The sequence below is a fragment of the Corvus kubaryi genome, unplaced genomic scaffold (assembly GCF_017639235.1).
Source record: "Corvus kubaryi isolate FWS band 111438036 unplaced genomic scaffold, C.kubaryi_AGA036_p1.0 133, whole genome shotgun sequence".
Classification (NCBI taxonomy): domain Eukaryota; kingdom Metazoa; phylum Chordata; class Aves; order Passeriformes; family Corvidae; genus Corvus; species Corvus kubaryi.
Genome location: NW_024580667.1, coordinates 29652317 through 29671926, shown reverse-complemented (window position 1 = coordinate 29671926; position 19610 = coordinate 29652317). Strand labels below are relative to the sequence as shown.

At 41.5% G+C, this 19610-nt stretch overlaps 1 protein-coding gene across 6 annotated transcripts; it reads right to left on the bottom strand.

The window, feature by feature from the left end:
• Positions 1–2101: 2101 nt before the first annotated feature.
• NIPA2 (NIPA magnesium transporter 2) lies at positions 2102–15478 on the bottom strand. Of its 6 annotated transcripts, none has more exons than XM_042041362.1 (8): positions 15264–15478; positions 11765–11818; positions 7904–7964; positions 7338–7536; positions 5568–5624; positions 4741–4831; positions 4035–4195; positions 2102–3068 (listed from the first exon to the last, which is right to left on the bottom strand). In XM_042041362.1, exons 4-8 carry the CDS (start codon positions 7474–7476, stop codon positions 2431–2433), a joined length of 1086 nt encoding a protein of 361 aa, XP_041897296.1. In that variant the 5' UTR covers positions 7477–7536; positions 7904–7964; positions 11765–11818; positions 15264–15478; the 3' UTR covers positions 2102–2430. The 6 variants fall into 6 exon arrangements, with proteins under 6 accessions (XP_041897296.1, XP_041897320.1, XP_041897306.1 ...); XM_042041386.1 differs by having other exon boundaries at positions 7338–7494; XM_042041372.1 differs by lacking the exon at positions 15264–15478 and adding an exon at positions 15148–15169.
• Positions 15479–19610: the final 4132 nt, after the last annotated feature.

Here is a 19610-nt window from a genome sequence, read left to right as displayed (position 1 = left end):
TAGCTCCTGGTTAGGTTACAGCACATCTTTTCTCCTGCTCAGCTCTTTCCAGGTGCTTCACAGCCATGAAATTGACTCCAGCAGTGGGTAGAAATGAGCCTCTAACAGAAGAGGTACACAGGAAGCGAGGAATACGTACGTAGGTATTGGAGTGGCAGAGAACTCGATTTTGAGGAAAAAAATTACCTGAAATTTACTCAGCAAAACAGGATGGAGATTTTCCAGGAAATCTATCAGCACGTTTCCACCATAACAGGTTTTCCTAGGACATCTGTGCTTGAGAGCTGTCGTTCTGGAGTGGTGTCTGTCGTGGTGAGAGTGCACACAAGGCTGCCCGGTGCGTGGGAGACAGAAGTCAGAAGCACTTGTGCCTTGCTACACCAGCTTGTTGCAGGATTTCTTTTACAAGGTGTTTAAACAAATTTTCTTCAAGAAACGTTCTTTTAGATAGCACTTTTGGTCAGCTAGATTCTTCCCTGTGCTTCCGGCTTCAGTTAAGCAAATGAACAATGTTCCTAATTTGTTGACATCATCATTGGTTTAGGGATATCTCACATGCCTGAGACTTTGGCTTGGCACTGGTGCAGAAATGGTTAATTAATAAAGCCTGATTTTTTTGTTTAAGAATTATTTAAAAATAACTAATCATGATGTGAATAATTTCTAATTCTTAGCAGTTAACTTTCAGCAATAAGAGAATTGGTCTCTTAATGTCTTAAAACTACTACCTTAAATACATATTTTATGATCACTGAGGGGAAAAAAGTTTAAGACAATTCAGACATGAGTCCTAGGGGATGATTGTTTCCCATTTTTAAAATGTAGATTTTTTTGTTTTCCCCCAACAGGATTATAGACTTGGTAGGAGCTAAACATTATTTGCCTGGTATAACCTTTCCTACCTAAAAGGAAAAATGCAGCAAGGTGCATAAAAGGTGTAACTTTTTCTTTTTTAATTTGTTCTTATCAAAAACCAGGTCTGGAGGCCAAAGTGCCCATCAGCACAGAAAGCAGCAGACTGTACTATGTAAAATGATAACCTGCTCCTGGGGTAGGCTGGTGCTTTGGTACTAGAACAGGCAGCCCCAAGTTCAGCCATTCCTCTGCTGTTTGGTGTCTTCTCTACCACTCCCTGGTTCTTTGCTGGTTTTTGCCTAAGTGCTGGAGGCACCTTTTCCCCTGACTGAGCACAGCTGATGTGATCTGCCTTTTGATTACAGAGAAGCTCAAATTCTGATCTTCAACCAGAATTTAAAGAACCTTTTTCTTATTTGACACCTTTGCCCCTCCTGTATGTTACGACACACATCAAAGGAAGCAGAAGAATTTTGTTTCACAGGTGGTAACTTGGGGTTTTTTCTGTCCTAGGAAAAATCTTAATTTCTCTTAAACACTAAGCACTAGACCTGACAACATCCAGCAGTAACAGTCTCTGTCCCAAGTATTTCCAAATTTCACATGTATGGTAAAATGTTCTTATAAAACCTTCTTCCCTAATTTTCATTTTCAGCCTTTACAAAATTAAATTACCAGTTACTTGCCTCACCCTTTTTTTTTCCCAAGCAATGTTTCATTTTTTTGGCTCTTTTTGAAAAACTCAGTGTTGCAGCCAGTGCCTGTGTTGCTGCAAACAAAATAGCAAGCTGTAACGTCAGGAACACAGGTCTGCAGAGCAGCATGGTGCAGCACAGACAGAACCTGACCTCTTTTACAGAAGAGCGAACAGCTCCTTTCACTACTAGTATGACTCAGATCCTTCCTTCTGCATAAATTGTCGTGGCAGGAGCTACCATGTCACCACCATCTCACCTATCCAAGCAGAGCAGAAGCTCCTGCCTTCTTGTTTCTGCCAGCCAGTTACTCTGATTTGGTAAAGCTGGGGGTTTTTGATGCAAATCCAGCAAGTTTTGCATACAGCTTTACCTAACCAGTATTTTCAAAGCATCAGTTGTGCTTGGTTGTAGCTTTCCCTTTTCTCTTTTACAAACTAGGACAGGAGTAGTTGCTGCAGCTCCTGTTTAAATATGGTTACAGTCACTCCATGGTCAGTTAGGGCACAAGTACAAAGGATCCAGTTTTGCTGCAACCTTTTTACCACCAATGCAGAAATAAAGCCATTTATTTTTGATAAAATTGTAATTAGTGCAATACATCTTAAAAACAGAAGAATGAAATGAAAGTATTTACACATAACTTAAGCAACAAAACCAGTTGTGGTCTGAGGTAATTTTAGTACTTTTTAAAGTAAAAATAAGGCAAATAAAAACCATTTCAGTGTTCTTTATCCAAACTAATCGAACTCAGAAATCAACGATTGTCTACACATACTGTTAAAAAGTACATGAATTTCCCGACAAGCTCAGACATTTCACAGGAGAAAAAAAAAATTCCAGGGTTACAGAATTGTTCTTAAGTAACACGTAGATATTTTCAGAAGGCTGACAGGCTTCCATTTCTCCTGGCTGAGAGACTCTCGGTGGATTGCATTTCACCTAGGCAGGCAGAACTTTCTTCATCATCATTAAAGCTGTCAAATGTGCTCAGCAAAGTGCCATTTGCTGCTCTATCATCCTTCCGCAGAGAGAGGGGCAGGTTTGCTAGGGTGAAGTTAACATCTTTGAAGGCATGCAATAAAAAGATCCCCACAATAATAGTCAGGAAGCCACTGAAGGTGCCGATAATGGCATCAGCCGCCATGTGTTGCCATTCCTTGAAAAGGATGGCAGAACAAGTTAAAACAGATGTTGTAAAGATTACATAATATATTGGAGTCACTATTGAAGTGTTGAATATATCCAGAGCCCTGTTTAAATAGTTGATCTGCGTGCTCACACAGACAGTAAGGCTTAGCAGCAGAATCCAAGACAAGGGATGTTTCAGCACTGGTTTTCCTGCAAAAAGTTCCTTTATAGTGATGCCCAGACCTTTTACACAGGAGACTGATAAGGCTCCAATTACAGAGCAAATTGTTATGTACACGAGAATGTTGGTCTGTCCGTGGCGAGGTCCCACCACACATATTAGAATTAAAGACACAATGACAACGAGCGTTGCGAAGACCACAAAACCTATGGTTGGGGAAAAAAAAGTCTCGTTATTTATAGACACTATAAATTAATATTAATTATTATTAATGGACACACTTGTTACTTATGGACTCTATTTATCAGAAGCAGGGGTACTTATCTTAGGGCTGCAGGGAAAACACTCATTAACAGTTGGACTGCCTCAGCTTAAACAGAAGAGTTCAGGATGTTTCTCATTACTCCTCCACCATCACAGTTTAGATGATGCTAGAGTGAGCTAGCCAAAACAAAGAAAGTACCTCAGGCATGCTCTACTACTTTTACCAGTCTATTGTCAAGACGACTGCAGGATTAGATTGCTAAATTGCCTTACACCCAGATTCACTGAGGTGTAGATGCCACTGGACACAGGCTTGAGTCTGAATTGAGTCTTTTTTAGGAGATACATTTTGGCAGGTGGCTGTATTCATCAGCAGGTTTCCAATGATCAGGTCATTCCTTAAGAACAGCTTTTTAATCTCTGTGCTGGCTATTTCCTCATGTTTAAGATTGGAATTGCCTTTGTATAATTAGTATTTTGCAGATGTGCATTTTTGAGTGTTCATCTTCCACGTAGGCACAGCAGCTCATCTCTAGGATTTTACTTCTCAGCAGACACCACAACACCTACTTTTTCATTTTAAGAACAGCTCAAAGTTGGGCTTGGAGATGACACACTTCAATCAAAATTTATAGTTTTGTTTATCTACCTGTGCTGCTGCATTTGTTTGAACAATCACCTCAGTGGTTGCCATCAAGGCACTTTATTCAAGGCCAGACAAGTTCATTGGCATCATGCAAAGGTTCCTATGGAATTATATTACAGAATTCAAATCTCTACTTCATTTGAACAACATGTCTACATGAAGCAGACAAGGCCATCTTCCTGGAACTTGAGAGCAGCAGTAATGAAACTATATAATGAAGAAATGATGGGCTGTGTACATATCAAGCCAGCATTTTTCTTACCTGGATCACCTAGTTTGTGGGACATTTCATCCAAAGTTTCTACTTCTTCCTCTTGTGGAGCATGAATTACCATCACAGTTGATCCCAGTATACTTAACAAACACCCTATTTTTCCATGTAAATTAAGTTTTTCATTTAAAAAGAAGGATGACAGAATGGCACTAAGAAATAAAAAAAGGCACCAACAAACATGGAATTAGTAATATCCATTTGCTCATCAGCTTACAGGTTGTTTTGACTGTACAAGTCACTTGCATACACAATGTGCAGCTTAAAACCAGCTATTTTCTATCTTAAGGTACTTGCTATGGACAGAACTACCTGTTAATATTTGACACCTCTGCCCAGAACCCCTTTTTTATGCTGCCTGCTAAAAAAACGCTGTATCTAAGAACTTGCAAAAATAATTTAAGACAGACGAAAATTTACTTAGGAATGAAAATACTGCTCTGTTGTAATCACCGTCTTTTTGAAATGCAGAAGACAATAGCTTTTCAGAGATGGACGTGGAGATGCATTGCTAGAACCCTTTTATATCATAGCCACTACATATTTGGAGAAACTTAAAAGTTACTCCTGATGTTTATAAGCACTCTATTATGAAGAAGAAACCCCATTTATTACAGCATAGTTCAGTGACATATTTCTAAAGAAGTGTTTTACTTTTGTCTCTCAATTCACACTGCTGTCTGTTAGTGTTTCTTACCTTACAAGAACACTGAGAGCTCCTAGAGGAGTCACTAATGTAGCTGGTGCAAAAGCATAGGCAGCAAAGTTCGCTACTTCGCCAGCTCCCACTGCACAGGAACAGGAATTAAAACCTGAGTTAGGCTGTCATGCAACAAACCTCTGATTCAGGGCAAGAGGTCATGTAGACACAAACACGCAGCAAGGGAACAATGGAGAATTCTAACTATAGCATTCAGCTAACAGTACTAGCAGAACACACCCCTGCCCCTCTCCCCCACTATTACATTTTAAAAACAGGCTGTGGAACTGCAACAGGTATTAGAATTGATTCTACCAAATCAGAAGGTGTTTTATTTTAGCGTCTATGTTGTAGCCCCCCAGCCTGCCAGCTTGACTCATGAAGTTCTGCATGGAGAAATCTGCAATAGCAGGATATAGCACAGCACATACAGTAAGCCACAGTTACCTGCAGCCGGTAAATTGAGAGTTCAAGCAATAAAAAAATTCAGAAAACAGGCATAATCCCAAAATATGATTCCCTTTAAGAAATCCTATATATCTAAGCACTTTTCTGCTGAGACAAAAAACAGAATGCATATGGTAGCAAAGACATACAAAACCACTGCACAAAGAGGGCAGTTACATTAAAGGAAGAATTTCTGATGTGAGAGAAGTTACAGTAAAATCATTAGAACTGCATGCATGAATAACATTACCATGTATTTTAGAATCCCAATCTCATTCCCTTTTTTTGTAACCATACTGCCATCTGTGGCATAATTATTTATTAAAATTATACAATACAAATTTTTGACACTTAGATGAATAATTTTTGACACTTACTTGAAAGAAGTCCAGCCCACCATAGCCATTCCTTAAGGTATGCATGACCACCTTGACCTAAAATTGAAAGAATGTTGGCTATTCCACTAAAAACAACGACACCCCATCACTAATAACACTGCCATAACATAATTTTTGCAACCCATGTCCTTAAAAACATGAGTAGCCTTTTGATACCTAGGCTTTCTAGGTAGAGGGGTTGTAATCAAAGCATCTTCAATTTCTGATGTGCATGTGCCTCCTACAGCCTCCTTTGATAACAAGTTATTTCATTTCTTTTGTATTAGAAATGGCACTGATGATCATATCTGCATTACCCTGAGAAACAGTTCTTTCCAATCACTGAAATGACATGAAAAGCCAAGTTATGTTTCTCTTACTATAAGACTGCTACTCTGTGGAAATTGTACATGGTTTATACGTGGTTGATTACGTGTACAAACATCACATTTTCTCATTCCAAACTAGGGTGCATGAATTATGTATCTCAAGATCAACCATCTTTTAGAAGCAAAGATGACAGGTACTGAATAAAAATATTCATAGTCAACCTTCTGAATCGTCTGCAGATGCTGCAGCTATCCTACCTAAATCTATCTTCTTTCAATTTAAAGCCATTGCCCCATGTCCTGTCACTACAGGCCCTGGTGGGGGGGGAAAAAAAAAAAATTCTGTCTTTTTTATAAGCCCCCTTTTGGTACTGGAAGGTGCTATAAGGTCTGCCAAGACCCTTTTCTTCTCCAGGCTGAACAATCCCAACTCTGTCAGCCTATTCTCATAGAAGTGTTCTGTCCCTCTGATCATTTTCATGGCCCTTCTCTGGACTTGCTCCAACAGGTCCATGTCCTTCCCAGATTGGGATCCCAGAGCTGTCTGCAGCACTGCAGCTGGGGTCTTGCCAGAGCAAAGCAGAGGGGCAGAATCCCCTCCCTCACCCTGCTGTCACACCTGATTTGGATAAGTTTGGCTCTCTGGGCTGTGAGTGCACATTGCTGGGTCATGTTCAGCCTCTCATCCACCAGCACCTGCAAGCACTTCTGGGCAGGGCTGCTCTCCATCAGTCCATCCCCCAGCCTCTGTTGATACTGGAGGTTGCCCTGACACAGGTGCAGCACCTTGCTCTGGTTCTTGTTGAACTTCATGAGGTTTGCACAGACCCACTCCTCAAGTCCATCCACGTCCCTCTGGACAGCACTTCCTCCCTCGCTCTAGAGCATCAGCTGCCCCCCTCAGCCTGGTGCGATCCACAAACACGCTGCCAGTGCACTCAATCAATCCCACTGTCTGTATCACTGGTGAAGATACTTAATAGCACTGCTTCCAGTATGAAGCCTTGAGGGATACTACTCATCACACTCAATTACTACACGTGGTTTTTAGTTTTCTAAAACAATCTCCTGACACCCAAACACAGTTAACACTCTCTTAAATCCACTCATTCAGGAGCACATATATAGTTAAGAGTGCTGCTTCCAAGTTCAATTTGCAAGAACAATTTAGATTTAACTGACATACAAAGGAATCCTTTGACAAGTGTCCCCAGAGGGCATTACATATGCATTAAATAGCATGTGTCACACACAGTTACGGCTATCTGACACCAGAGAAAAAATACACCAGCTCTGTGTTTTAGGTTTCATATACACGTAACAGAAAACCAAAAAAGTCAAAACAAGACCATTAGTTTAATGAACTAATGAACAGAAATAATCTTCTGTTAAACAGCAATATCTAAACATCAGCAATTTATTAAAAGATGTATGTATTTACCTGCTCTCATGGAGCCTTTCCTGGCTAACCGGAGGAGACCTTTCTTTTTCAGGATGAAACTTCCTCCAATGAAAATGCTGGAACTCATAGCCAACACCAGACCAATACAGAAGTCATACCTCCCACGAGTTTGGGTCATCTCGTAAGCTACTAAACACTGTCACATTGATCAATGAGGAGTAGAACTTCTGTTACTCAACTGAAACACGAGCAAAATAAATACATTAGAATTAAGCTGGTAGAAATATGTGCTGTATAGGAAAATCCTCAACAGCTCATGTGACTGGTTCTCCTGTAAATGGCCTCTTCTAAGAGAGGTTAACAAAAAAAATGGCAATCTCTGAAGCATGGGTAACCTTGCACTAAGGATGAGTAACTAACAAGTTTGAACACAGAGAAGGGAGGGTTTCTGACCTGAAATATAAAACCTGAAACCCAAATAAAAATTCTTTTAGAAACTGCAGGGAAATTTTACAAATATGTCATTTATTTTTCTTTTCATTGAGTACACAGATCTGTGTCTGGCGCACCATGTAACTAGTGATATTGATAAAAAATTTACTTACATTGAAATCAGTTTGTAAAAGAGTTTGAGAACAGTTGCAGCATTTCTTCCATAGAAACTCCCTAGAAAAATTAAAGAGAGTATTAGATGTTTAATCATATAGCCATCTTCATAATACAAACAAATCTCACATGCATGCACATCCAATTACACTTTAACAGGAAAATCTGGCAAGAAATAAGGCCTTTGTTTGTTAATTTATTTTATAGAGTTTCCCATACTTGTATGAAGCACCTTTCAATATTACTTTTCCCTGTACTTTCATGCTTTCAGCTTTGATTGATGTGCTATACCTCTAGGAAAACCTAGCAGAGCTACTGGTAGGTTAGCATTAAAACTGAACACAGATCCTCTTACTTGCATCCAGTTAGGCTGTGAAAATGTAGAGGAAAACAATAAGCAATCAACATAGCACTGCTCAAAATGCTGCAAGAGCCACAGTTCAAAATTCTCAAATCCTCTTCCCTTAATCCTTGCACAGTAATTTTTAATATCTTATTTTGTAGGACAAACTAAGTAAATAATCTACAAGAGAGTGCTTTCACTTTCTAGCCACTTTAAAAAATAAACTAGACTCTTGCATGATACAAAACCACCTATCAAACAAAACCAAGAAAGACAAATCATCAGTGCGTGAGACAGACCAAACCCAGCCACCTCACCAACTGCATAAAATATCATCCTGGTTTTGAGTTCAAACAAGACTTTCAGTTCCTTGAAGAAGTTTTTAACACAAGGAAAATACATAAGACTTTTGTGACTGTTCTCTCTACCATCTGTTCTAGCTGGTGTAAGGCTCTCTGTTCAGGTAACCGAGCTAAGAATGTTCTTCCAACTCCAGCTGGTGCAAAATGTGACAGTGGTATAGCATCACCTGGGGGAGCAGGGGCTGGTTTTGCTAAGCATTATCATTTACAGGTTTTTTCAACAGTTGCGACTTTAATTACATTACTAATGGGATTATTCTTACTAGTGCAGCTTTTTACTAAAGGAGAACTCTCCATATTGGCAAAACCACATTTTTCTTTTCCTTTTCTTCTCTCCCTGGTTTGCATACCTTCACCTACACTGACAGAGGAAAAGAGCATCAGTTAGTCCCATCCTGACACCTTCCACCCACTGCATTCCAGAAACAAGGGAGAAGCACAGGCTGCTTTTCTTTGCAGCAGAGGAAGAATTTGATTGCAGAAGAACGAGGAAACTTGTGTGCTCACAGGTAGTTTTATGAATTTAGACTTGAAAAGGATGCTACACTTCGAAATCTAGTATTTCTACTTTCCCCCATGTCCCAAATACACTGACTTGCCCTGTCAACCACTTTGTTAACCTTGTAAAGAACTCATATCTCAACCACATAAATTACATAAATTCAGATAAATTACTGCTAGCTCCTCCCATCAAGTTTATTTGTCCTCACACACATGACCAGTGTGTAATTCTGCTTGGGCTGGACTACCTTATTTCCACCTAAGGTTTATTCAGATGTCTACAGTTGCAGACAAACATCACACAGTCATGCTGGACACAGCTGCTCTGAAGAGATCTGGTTCCCACTGCATACAGCACAGATATAATTTGCACGTGTAGAACTGACATGTGCAAGGTCAAAGCAGTACCAAGCACTGGAAGTTTTGCACTTCAGGAAATCAGGACTTTAATTCTAACCCTAAAACTTAATAAAAGAAGAACTAATGCATCCTCATTAATATAATCAAGAAAAATTATCTAAGGGCATGAGAAAAGAAAATGCCATGAAATGAGCAGTTTCTGGAATAAATACGCCTCTCATTTTCCTGCCTTGGGACGTGCCAAAGCTGTTTCATTCCAGCAGCCAGGGCCACTACTAGGTTATAAACAGAGAGAAGCTGGAAAATGTAGGAGTTAAATAAAGCTGGCAGTCGTGTAGCTCTGCAAAGGTTCTTCAATCAAGTTCACAGCTGATTTTAACACATAGAACACTTCATCCACTCAAGACCAGCAGTGTCATGGAGGAGTACTAGTTTCCTGCTCTGATTTCAGAGAAGTAATGAAGGGCTGAGACTCTCCTACTCACAGAAGCTACAACATCTACCACACCTCCAAGAGCCACTCATTAATGAACTGCCTGTGGATCTGCTGGCGTCATGAGTCATAACTCTCAGTGCGCAGCAGTGCAATGACAGACCACACAGGGAACTGGGTTTGAAGGTTATCAGACAGGGAGAGATGCAGAAACTTGGAATGAGAAAAAAAAACTGTGGGAGACAAGCAAATCCAGATTAGCCACAAAGTTTTGTTGCTTATTTTCAAGATGTAACCAAAATGTATCACAAATGCTAGCAAGATACAGACTCTAAAACACGAGGTAACGCTTCTTTGCTCAAAAGTCATTTTCTCTCAAAAGTAGCACAAACACAATGCTCAACAGTTGTTACATTTATTGTAGCAAGTGCGCTCCCTAAATATTCAGAAACACTAAAAGTGGTATAATAAGATGAAGCAATATTTTACATTTAAAAACAGATCAGCATAAGTAAGAATGTGGGAATTACCAGCCAAAGAAAATTAGTATCACTTCTACAAGCTGTATACTGTATGGAAGCAATAACTAGAGCTGGAAAAGGCAGACAAGGTGCATTGCTCCAACTTTGCTTACTTGGCCACAAGCCCTCTGGAGTTCAGTAGACAGTCTTAAAAGACTTACAAGAAGTAATCTAAATCTATGCTAAATTATTTAAATTCAAGAATCTTTTCTAAAACCTGCTCTTTTCAACTATGAACAGGATGATGCCATAAGCAAAAAAATGACCTTAACAGGCCATTTACTTCAACCCTTTGCCATGTACTACATAATTCACTGCTGCTCCTCATTACAGATAATTCAGCCAAGCTTCTCCCACAAAATACTTGCAAAGGAAACTTCACAAACATGGCAGCCATGCTTTGATGCTATTAGGAACTCTCATTATCTAATCATCTTCACTTTCACTACCAAATCCCATTGTGTTTTTCCACTCCAGACTGGAAAAAGATACAAGTTGCTTTATCTCTGTATCCACATATCAACATTACTCTGCAGGTTAGGTGCTTGGCACCTCCTGCTGTGCCACCCTCTGGGTCCTTTCCCAATAGCTTTATAAAGTGCAATTTCCAAAGCTGCATACAGTACTTTAGTTTGAGTTATTATCACTTCTGCAATACAGTGGTAGACTGTATTTCTTTTCAAACATCCAAATCAGGTGGTTTTCTTAGCCCTTTGTCTGCAGTCACCTACTGTTGACTCATTTTCAACTTCTCTATTAGTATAACCTCCTGCATTTGTATAGCAAATTATTCCTGGCTGGGTGTAATATCTTCCATTTGCTCCTATAAAAAACATCTTTTCTTTAGAAATGTTTCCTGAAAACATTCAACCAAGGTTACACACTGGCAATCCTTCCCTGCCCAGTGTCATTGATTATTTCTTTGTCTTTTGAGCCAGATCAATAACATTAAACAGCCAAAGATTCAGACATGAGGGAATATTTTTAAACAAAGGCCTGCTTTGGCAAGACAGTAATACTCTAGGTATAGCCATTCTGCATCTTTCAAACTGTCAATTCTGCTAGTTTGCAAGAGCTCCATGAGAAGTTTTGTGTTTCTAACATTGGAATTAAGCAGCTATTTAATGCTGTTCTAGCCATAAAGCTTGTCATGGAAGAAAAGGGGGTTGAATCAACAAGTTGCTTTAACAAACACGCATTGACTATTATGTGTCTTGTTGGCTATTATGTGTTCCCTTCTTCCTTTCCACAAGCATAAAACTACATGAAACAAACATTCCCTAACAAAACATAAATCCAAATGTTCGGTGATGAGCCTTTAGAAGGCTCATTATACATACCAATTTTGTTCCAAAATCCAGAGGCATTCACTTAAGTATTTCGAAGTTAGGTTTCTAAAACAGAAATTTAAAATAACATTAATTGGCATGTAAAGAATTTGGCAAAAATATTATGTCCATTATTTCAAGCCAAATTAATTTTCATGCATGACATAGAGGACTTTACAATGTCCATCTATGCTTTAAAAAGGAAGAGGATTTTTGTTTTAAAAACACTTGAATAACAAATCAGTATGATTTTTGATTTCATCTTCCTTAGATACATCTTGCCTTATTACATATTTTATTTCACTCGTTTGCTTTTCACTTCACAGATCAAAGAAACTAACCTGTGATCTAAGCTATTCTTTAGAAGGTACTGTATTAAAGTTGAACTGAAATAGCATCCTAATCCTTTCAGTTTTGTTCTGTAATTAAAGTGCTAAGGCACTTTTATTGCAACATAACTACTATTGAGTTTTAATTACTGGCTTTAGTATGGTGAGTTTTCAGAGGATGTTTATACAGAATCACAGAATTGGAAGGAACCCACAAGGATCATCAAGTCCAGCTCCTGGCCCTGTACAGGACAGCCCCAAGAACCACACCATGTACCCGAACACACACAGGTTTGAACTCTGTCAGGCTGGTGCTGTGATCACTTCCCTGGGGAGCCTGTTCCAGTGCCCAACCACCCTTTGGGTGAAGAACATTTTCCTAATGCCCAACCTAAACCTTCCCTGACACAACTTCAGGCCATTCCCTTGGGTCCTGTCACTGGTCACCTCAGAGAAGAGATCAGTGCCTGCCCCTCTGCTTTGCCTCATGAGGAAGCTGTGGACCATGATGAGGTCTCCCCTCAGTCTCCTCTTCTCCAGGCTGAACAGACCAAGCACCCCCAGCTGCTCCTCATACAGCTTCCCCTCATGCCTTAGGTTTTAACTTCTGTATTTTTCAAATCCTGTAGCACCCAGTGTGTAACTGAAGTTTCTTGTAGCCTGTTAACTACTGTTCTCTCATGCTAGTTAGACATAACAAGCTTCTCCAAGCTTGCTCTCCAAGGACACCCAGATTGTCCTGGGCCCAAAATGTGTAAACTAACGTCTTAAGAAGGGGGGTAAACTTGGGGAAATTACATCATTAACTGAAGTTTTAATTGGAGAATTAACCCTGATATGCAAATGAACCAAACTTATAAAAGTGTGAAGAACTCGTGACTTGGGGTCCATCTTGGGTGTAGCCTCTTGACTCCCAGGGGTGTACCTTGAAGGCCCTTCAGATAAATACCTACCTTTATTCCCTTATTCTTGTCTAGTCTCTGTTTTTAGGTGGCCATCTCAGGCATCACCCCTCTACCCCCTTCACCACCTTCACAGCCCCCCTTTAGATATACAGAACTCTGGGGCAGTGGGAATATGAACACAGAAATAGTCTCAGTAAGACTACTAAAATCCCCCCAAATATATAATTATTAAATCCAAGCCTTCCTCAGTCATATTCCATCCACTCACAAACACAGCTTTTAAACACAGGTATAAAGAGAACACTGAAGGACAGCTACAACAGAGTATTAGAATAAAAGAGCTCAAACTTCAGTCATGTGCACCTTTCAAAGGCCAAGACGGATGCACGCAGTACCTACAGATTCTGTATACACTGTTTACAAAACAACACGTTCAATTTTGCACTGCACATCTGCAGTTTTCCACCTCTGTCAAAGTTAAAGACTGCCCAAGCTTATACACATAATTATTTGCGTATTACACATAGGCAAGCTAAAAAAATATTTATGTTCTATATACGCATATATATAATGTTAGAGGCACTACCATATGCTCAGAAAGCAAAACATACCATAACAATCCTAAAGTTGCCTATTTTAAAAGGTTTAGATAAGCTATGGGGAAAATCAATTCTTTACAGCAGATTTCTATTTATAAAGCAAAAGCAACAAGCACGCCATTTTATGAAATTAGGAAGAAACAAAAAAATGCCACATTAAAAACCTACTCTTTGCATGTGCTGCTTGTAGTTATTCTATGAAAAAAGACCTTTAATTCAAGCATTTTCACATAAAGCTAAAAAGTATCTTCACTAAAACTGTATTAGTCATTAACTGAATACAAATACAGACAGTCCATTACAGCTGATACTGCATTGATTGTTTTCACGGAAAGCTATCAAAACAGATTCAAGATAAGACTTGCCTCATCTTTGCTGTACCTGGCACATGAGTTCCACTCCCGTGGGAGGGGCAACCAGCACAGGGTCACTGAAGGTCCACCTTTAGTATTTAATATGGGCAGTTTCAAATTTAAGATAATTCGGGAAGTTAAAGTCCAATCTAGACATTAGTCACGGCTACTCCTTTGACACAACTGATAACGTGTTATAACTTGCTTTCTCTTTGCCAGGATTTTATCATGAGAATTAACTACTTTAACAAAAGCAGAACTAGACACTGAATTCTAAATACAATGATACTGACGAAACCTTACGGAATAATTTTCTATTGATTAAGACGGTATCTTCCAGAGGAAAAAACCACAACTGTATACAATGAGGCACATCAAAAGCATTAAGATAGAACCACAATGACTTACATTTATCACATTTTCATTACAAACAATGTTAAAGACATTGTAGTGAAATAGAGAAAGTTGACTGCTTTAAAAAGATTGGGAGGAAAAACAGGGACAAAAGAGTTAGATCCAGGCAACTTCACAATGTATGAATGAACACAAATCTTCACTCTGAATCACAGAATCAACTAGGCTGGAAGAGACACTTGAGATCGAGTCCCACCTGTGACCCAACCATCACCACGTCAACAGACCACGTCCAGTCTTTTCTTGAACACCTCCGGGGACAGTGACTCCACCAGGTACCTCCCTGGTCAGCTCATTCCAATACCTCATCACCCTGCCTGTGAAGAAATTCCTCCTAATGTCCAACCTAAACCTGTCCCCTGGTGCGTCTTAAGACTACAGTGAACTACAGTGCAAAGCTAAGATTACTTTTTCCACGTCAAAACGATGCACCAGGGCTCTGAAGGACTACTGAAGGTGCTCCGGAACCAGGCTGCACAACCCTCTACCTCGGATAATTCAACCCTGGACCAAACTGAAGATGAACCGGGTTAGCTCCCTGGTTAACCACACGCACACGCCAATACGAGGCACAGCAGCTCCGGAGCACGGGCAGACCCAGCACACCGCACCTGGACACCTCTGCCCGGTGGGAGAACCCCACAAACAGCCCTATTTAGAGCTTTTAATCTCGGCCTTCTCAGACCAAACCACAAGTTTCCCACTACGGAGAAACCACCCTTGCACTCGTACAGCCAGACTCAAGGCCCGGAGCCCCGCGCCCCCGGCCCCGGCCCCGGCCCACTCGCTCCTCACCCGCAGCGCCCAGCGCCGAGGGCCTTGCGCCGAGCGCTTCGCGGGGAAGCAGCCCCGCCTCCCCCCGCCCCCCGAGGGGCCGGCCAGGCCCCCTCCCCGCCTCTCCCCGCCGGTACCTGCGGTCACGGCCCCTCTCACATCCCCGCCGGAAGCGGCGAACCAAGAGGAGACGGGGGCGGGGGAGGCCGGAGCGAGCGGCGGGAGGGGCCGGTGCCCGTGCGCTCCAGCGCCATGAGCGGGCGGGACGGGAGGGACCGGCAGCGGCAGCGCAAGGCGAGGCGGTGTCCCGGGCCCGTCCGCCCCCTCCGCTCCGCGGTTCCGGCAGCGGCCGCCGGAAGGGGCGCGGCCCGGCCCCGAGCCCCGCCCGCAGCGGGTCACATTCCCCTTCCCGCAGCCCCGCCTCTCCCGGGCTGGCGGCATCCCCCGGACGGGTGCCGGCTCCCGGCAGAGTCGCGAACCCCTTTGCGGCCCTGCAGCTGGGGTAAGTCATTCCCGCGACCCACCCCGCGCGGCGCCCCTGCCAGCGTCCGCGCTGCGCAGATTTTACACTCACAGAAAATCGCACAATCACAGGATGGTTTGGGTCGGAAGGGGACCTTGAAGATCATCCAGTTTCAACCCACCCTGCCGTGGACAGGGACACCTTCGACTAGATCAGCTAGCTCAAAGCTCCATCCAGCCTGGCCTTGAACCCTTCCAGGGATGAGACATCCAGAACTTCCCTGGACAACCTGTTCCAGCTCCTCATCACCTTCACAATACGGAATTTTTCCTAATATCTAATCTAAAGCATACCCCCTGCCACTTTTTACCATTCCCTCTTGCCCTGTCACTACATAAATAGTCTTGCCCCATGTTTCCTGTAAGTTCCCTTCAGGTACTGGGAGGCTGCAATTAGGTCACCCAGAAGCCTTCTCTTTTGCAGGCTGAAATAAACACAAGCTGTTTGCAGTAAGGGAGAGAGACATTTTACTGGGCCAGGTAAAGGGAACGGTTAATGAATCGGTTTAATCCAGGTCACCCACTCTCAGCACGTGCTTTACAACCCAAACTGCTTTAATCTCATACTAAGTAAATGGATAAATACAGTTAGACAAATATTTGTCCTCAGCACACAGCAAGGAGTCTTTGAAACAGTCATAACAAGCATCAGGCTCAGAGGGTTCTTTGGTTTCGTCAGGACTATCTCTGAGTATGCTTCAAGCAGCTGCCTTATAACACTAAGTCTGAACAACCAACACTGCCAAAATACCTGTGGTAGCTCTGCATGGAAGATGCAGCTCTGCCTCTTTAAACAAAAGACGGTTTTGTCACATTCCTTAGTTAAAGCAGTTCCTATTTTTTTAGCCTTCTCAGCATTTATGTTGACATTATCCTAGTCTGCACAAGCAGCTGCTTCATTTTTGCTAAACCTGGAAAGACCTGGAAACAAAACCAATCTTGGCTTTCCCTTGTGGGATACCCGTAACAAAGCCACTCCTCATCACTTTACCTGCCTGTTATATCTCACTCTGTCACAAAAATCAAATTTCTACACCACTCAAAGCACATGGATAAATGTTAAGCCTATTTTATTCTCTAAGGCAACATTCCATTCCCCATTATAAAACTAATCTAGTATTCTTGACATGAACTTTGCACTTATAAAATAGTTTTGTGTGTGTGTATATAAAAACATACTTTAATATAGAAAGGCTGCTAAACAATTTAGAGTCATTACCTAAGTAATGACACAGTAGGACACTGGCTTTTCTGTGGTTTACCAAAAGATACCAAAACTGTGAAGTCTTTGAAAAAGTTAACAGCTGGTGAAAATGGTTTCTCAAATGGATTAAAAAATTAAAACCTGTACCACCTAAACCAGTACAGTATAAACAGAAGTATCTAAGTACTGATAGCTAGGTTCAAAGTTTAAAGGAACTATAAGAACTACATGTGCCTGTGATCATGCCAAGTGCTGATAATGTGTATGTGTACATATTCCTGAGTTAAACAAGAAGCAAGTCAATTCAGTCTTCCCTTTCCACTCTTGTCTCCCTCTGCTCTCCTCCCTTCAGAAACACCTCTCAGCCAAGCTAAAACAATAATGAATAAATACCTGAAAATATTAATTGGACTCCTCCAAGCATTTTAGACCCTTGTGGAACTTCAGTCATTCTGTTAATCTCCTTCCTTGTGTTTCTTCAACTGCTAGTTCTGCTTAACATACATACATCTGTTCACACAAAGTATGAGTTCAAGTGCTTCAATTTGGCACAAAATTTGGCACACTAAATACTTACTTTAAAGCCAAGGGTTGTGCTCAGTAATGGAAAATACTCAAACCATCTCAGAGTAATTTACAACAGCACAGTATTTCAGGCATGTTTGCTGAGTATCTGGCAAGAACTCCAAGCATGAGAATGTTGGTAATCTGCCTAACTTAAGCCATTCTCATAGTGCAGTTCATCTGTGCAAACCATCCTTACGCCCAAGGAATTTCACGAGAGAGGTCAGTGTAGGTACTTCTGCATGGCTATGGACAGGATTTTTCAGGGCTTAGTATCTCCTATGTGTATAAACCTCTTGTAAAGTTTAAAAGGGCAAAGAGCAAAAATACAACCTCAGTAAGCTCTGACAGGGTCTCTGGTGACCACTTCCCTGCTGTGTTTCATGAAGACAGCTCAGTAGAACAAAGAAACCATGTCTGTGAGTCTACTTGTGCAACATCTGCAGTGTCACTTACAAGGAACTTCAGGGATTCTGCTTAAGACTTGTAGAACAAAACTCACAAAAATCAACAGGAATTTTTTTTTTCTTTTGACACAATGAGATTTTTGTCTTTAACACTCTCCCCATATGAACTGTGTTGTTGAGATAAATATGCTTAGGATTGATTATGTCCCAGACTTTCAACAATACCAGTGGTGTTAATGGCACATTTGCCTTTACCACAATGCTGCTGCCTCAGAGGCCTAGCTCCTAAGATGCACAAGACAAGAATAGATAGCTGAATTTTCTTGCTAACAACATACAGACTCCTTATCCTACCTACTTAAAAATCAGAGATGCCACATGCAGAAGTGAAAGCCTTCCTAGTTTTCTGGTCTTATCTTAGTACATTGCATTAATATCATCAATACCTTTACAAATAAAATTGCAGTAAAAAATCCATACCCATCTTTTCCACTGCATACATTTAATATTGAGGAGCTAGTTTCCTTGTTTAAAGATAATTTTGAATTTTGAGTGGTAGTTATATCAATGCATCCCTGTTGTGGTTTGATGCTGGCTAAGTGCCAGGCACCCACAAAAAACCCATCTACTTAGTTCCTTTGCTATAGCAGAGGAGAGGGAATTGAAAACGTCATTATCATGAGTTGAAATAAGGATTATTGAAAAAAAAAACCACTTTAAGGCAAAACAGGTTTAAAACTTAAACAGTATACAGAAGATTTATTATTAACAGAATTAAAAGTAAAAAGGGTAATGAGAACCAAAGCAAACTTTCAGAACACCTTTCTTTCCCAGTCCCTCCCTCTTTCCGCCGACGGTGCAGGGAAACAAAACATGGGGTTTTGGTCAGTATTCCACTTCTTAAAAATCTTTCTTCAGTACGCTTAAGGAAAAGACTTTCTTCTGCCGTGCTCTGGAATCCTTCCCACGGAAGACAGTTCTCTGCGAAATTTTAAAGCGCGGTTTTAACTTCCACAAGCAGCAGTCCCACCCGAACCTGCTGCAACGTGAGTCCCTCCCACGGGCCAAGTTGTTACAGTGCGGATACTGTAACACACGTATCAAACAAGGAGGCCTGTGGAAAAGAAATATATATGGACCGATTATTGATAGATGTTTCAGAGATGTTTATTTCTCCAGCTGCACCAAGTAGTTTTCCCACAGCTGCCCAGCGTGGGTCATTTTAGTTCATGGACTTTAGTCTTTTAAGGATCAGCTGTTCTAGATTGGAAGCGAAGGCTCTCTTCCACTATCTCTAAAAGCAAGGATCATCTCGAGTTCCTCATTAGATTACAGTTTTCAGCATCCACACGCTCCAGCGTGACTACTCTTCTTCATGGGCTGCGTGTGGATCTCTGCACCCCCCATGCACCTCATGAATCACAGGGAAACTGTTTTATTACAGTCCTCACCATGGCTCGCAGGAGAATCCCAGCTCCAGAGCTTGGAGCACCTCCTCCCTTTCTTTTCGCTGACTTCAGTGCTGTAGTGTTGGTTCTCCTCACGTGTCCTTACTTTTCCTTTTCCTCTGACTTGGAAGAAAGTTGGTGTCTGTAAGTTGCAGTTGACAGGTTGATCTCGTCTGGGCTCCGCATCGAGGAATTGCTCGCCATGTCTCTTGCTGATGGCTGTGTGGTCCTCACCGGCACCACACGGGCGGCTCCGGCCTCAGGAGAGCCCTGGCCGTGCGGTCCCAGCCTCGGAAAGGCCCCGGCGGCCACTGCTGGGATGGGCCCTGGTGGCCACCT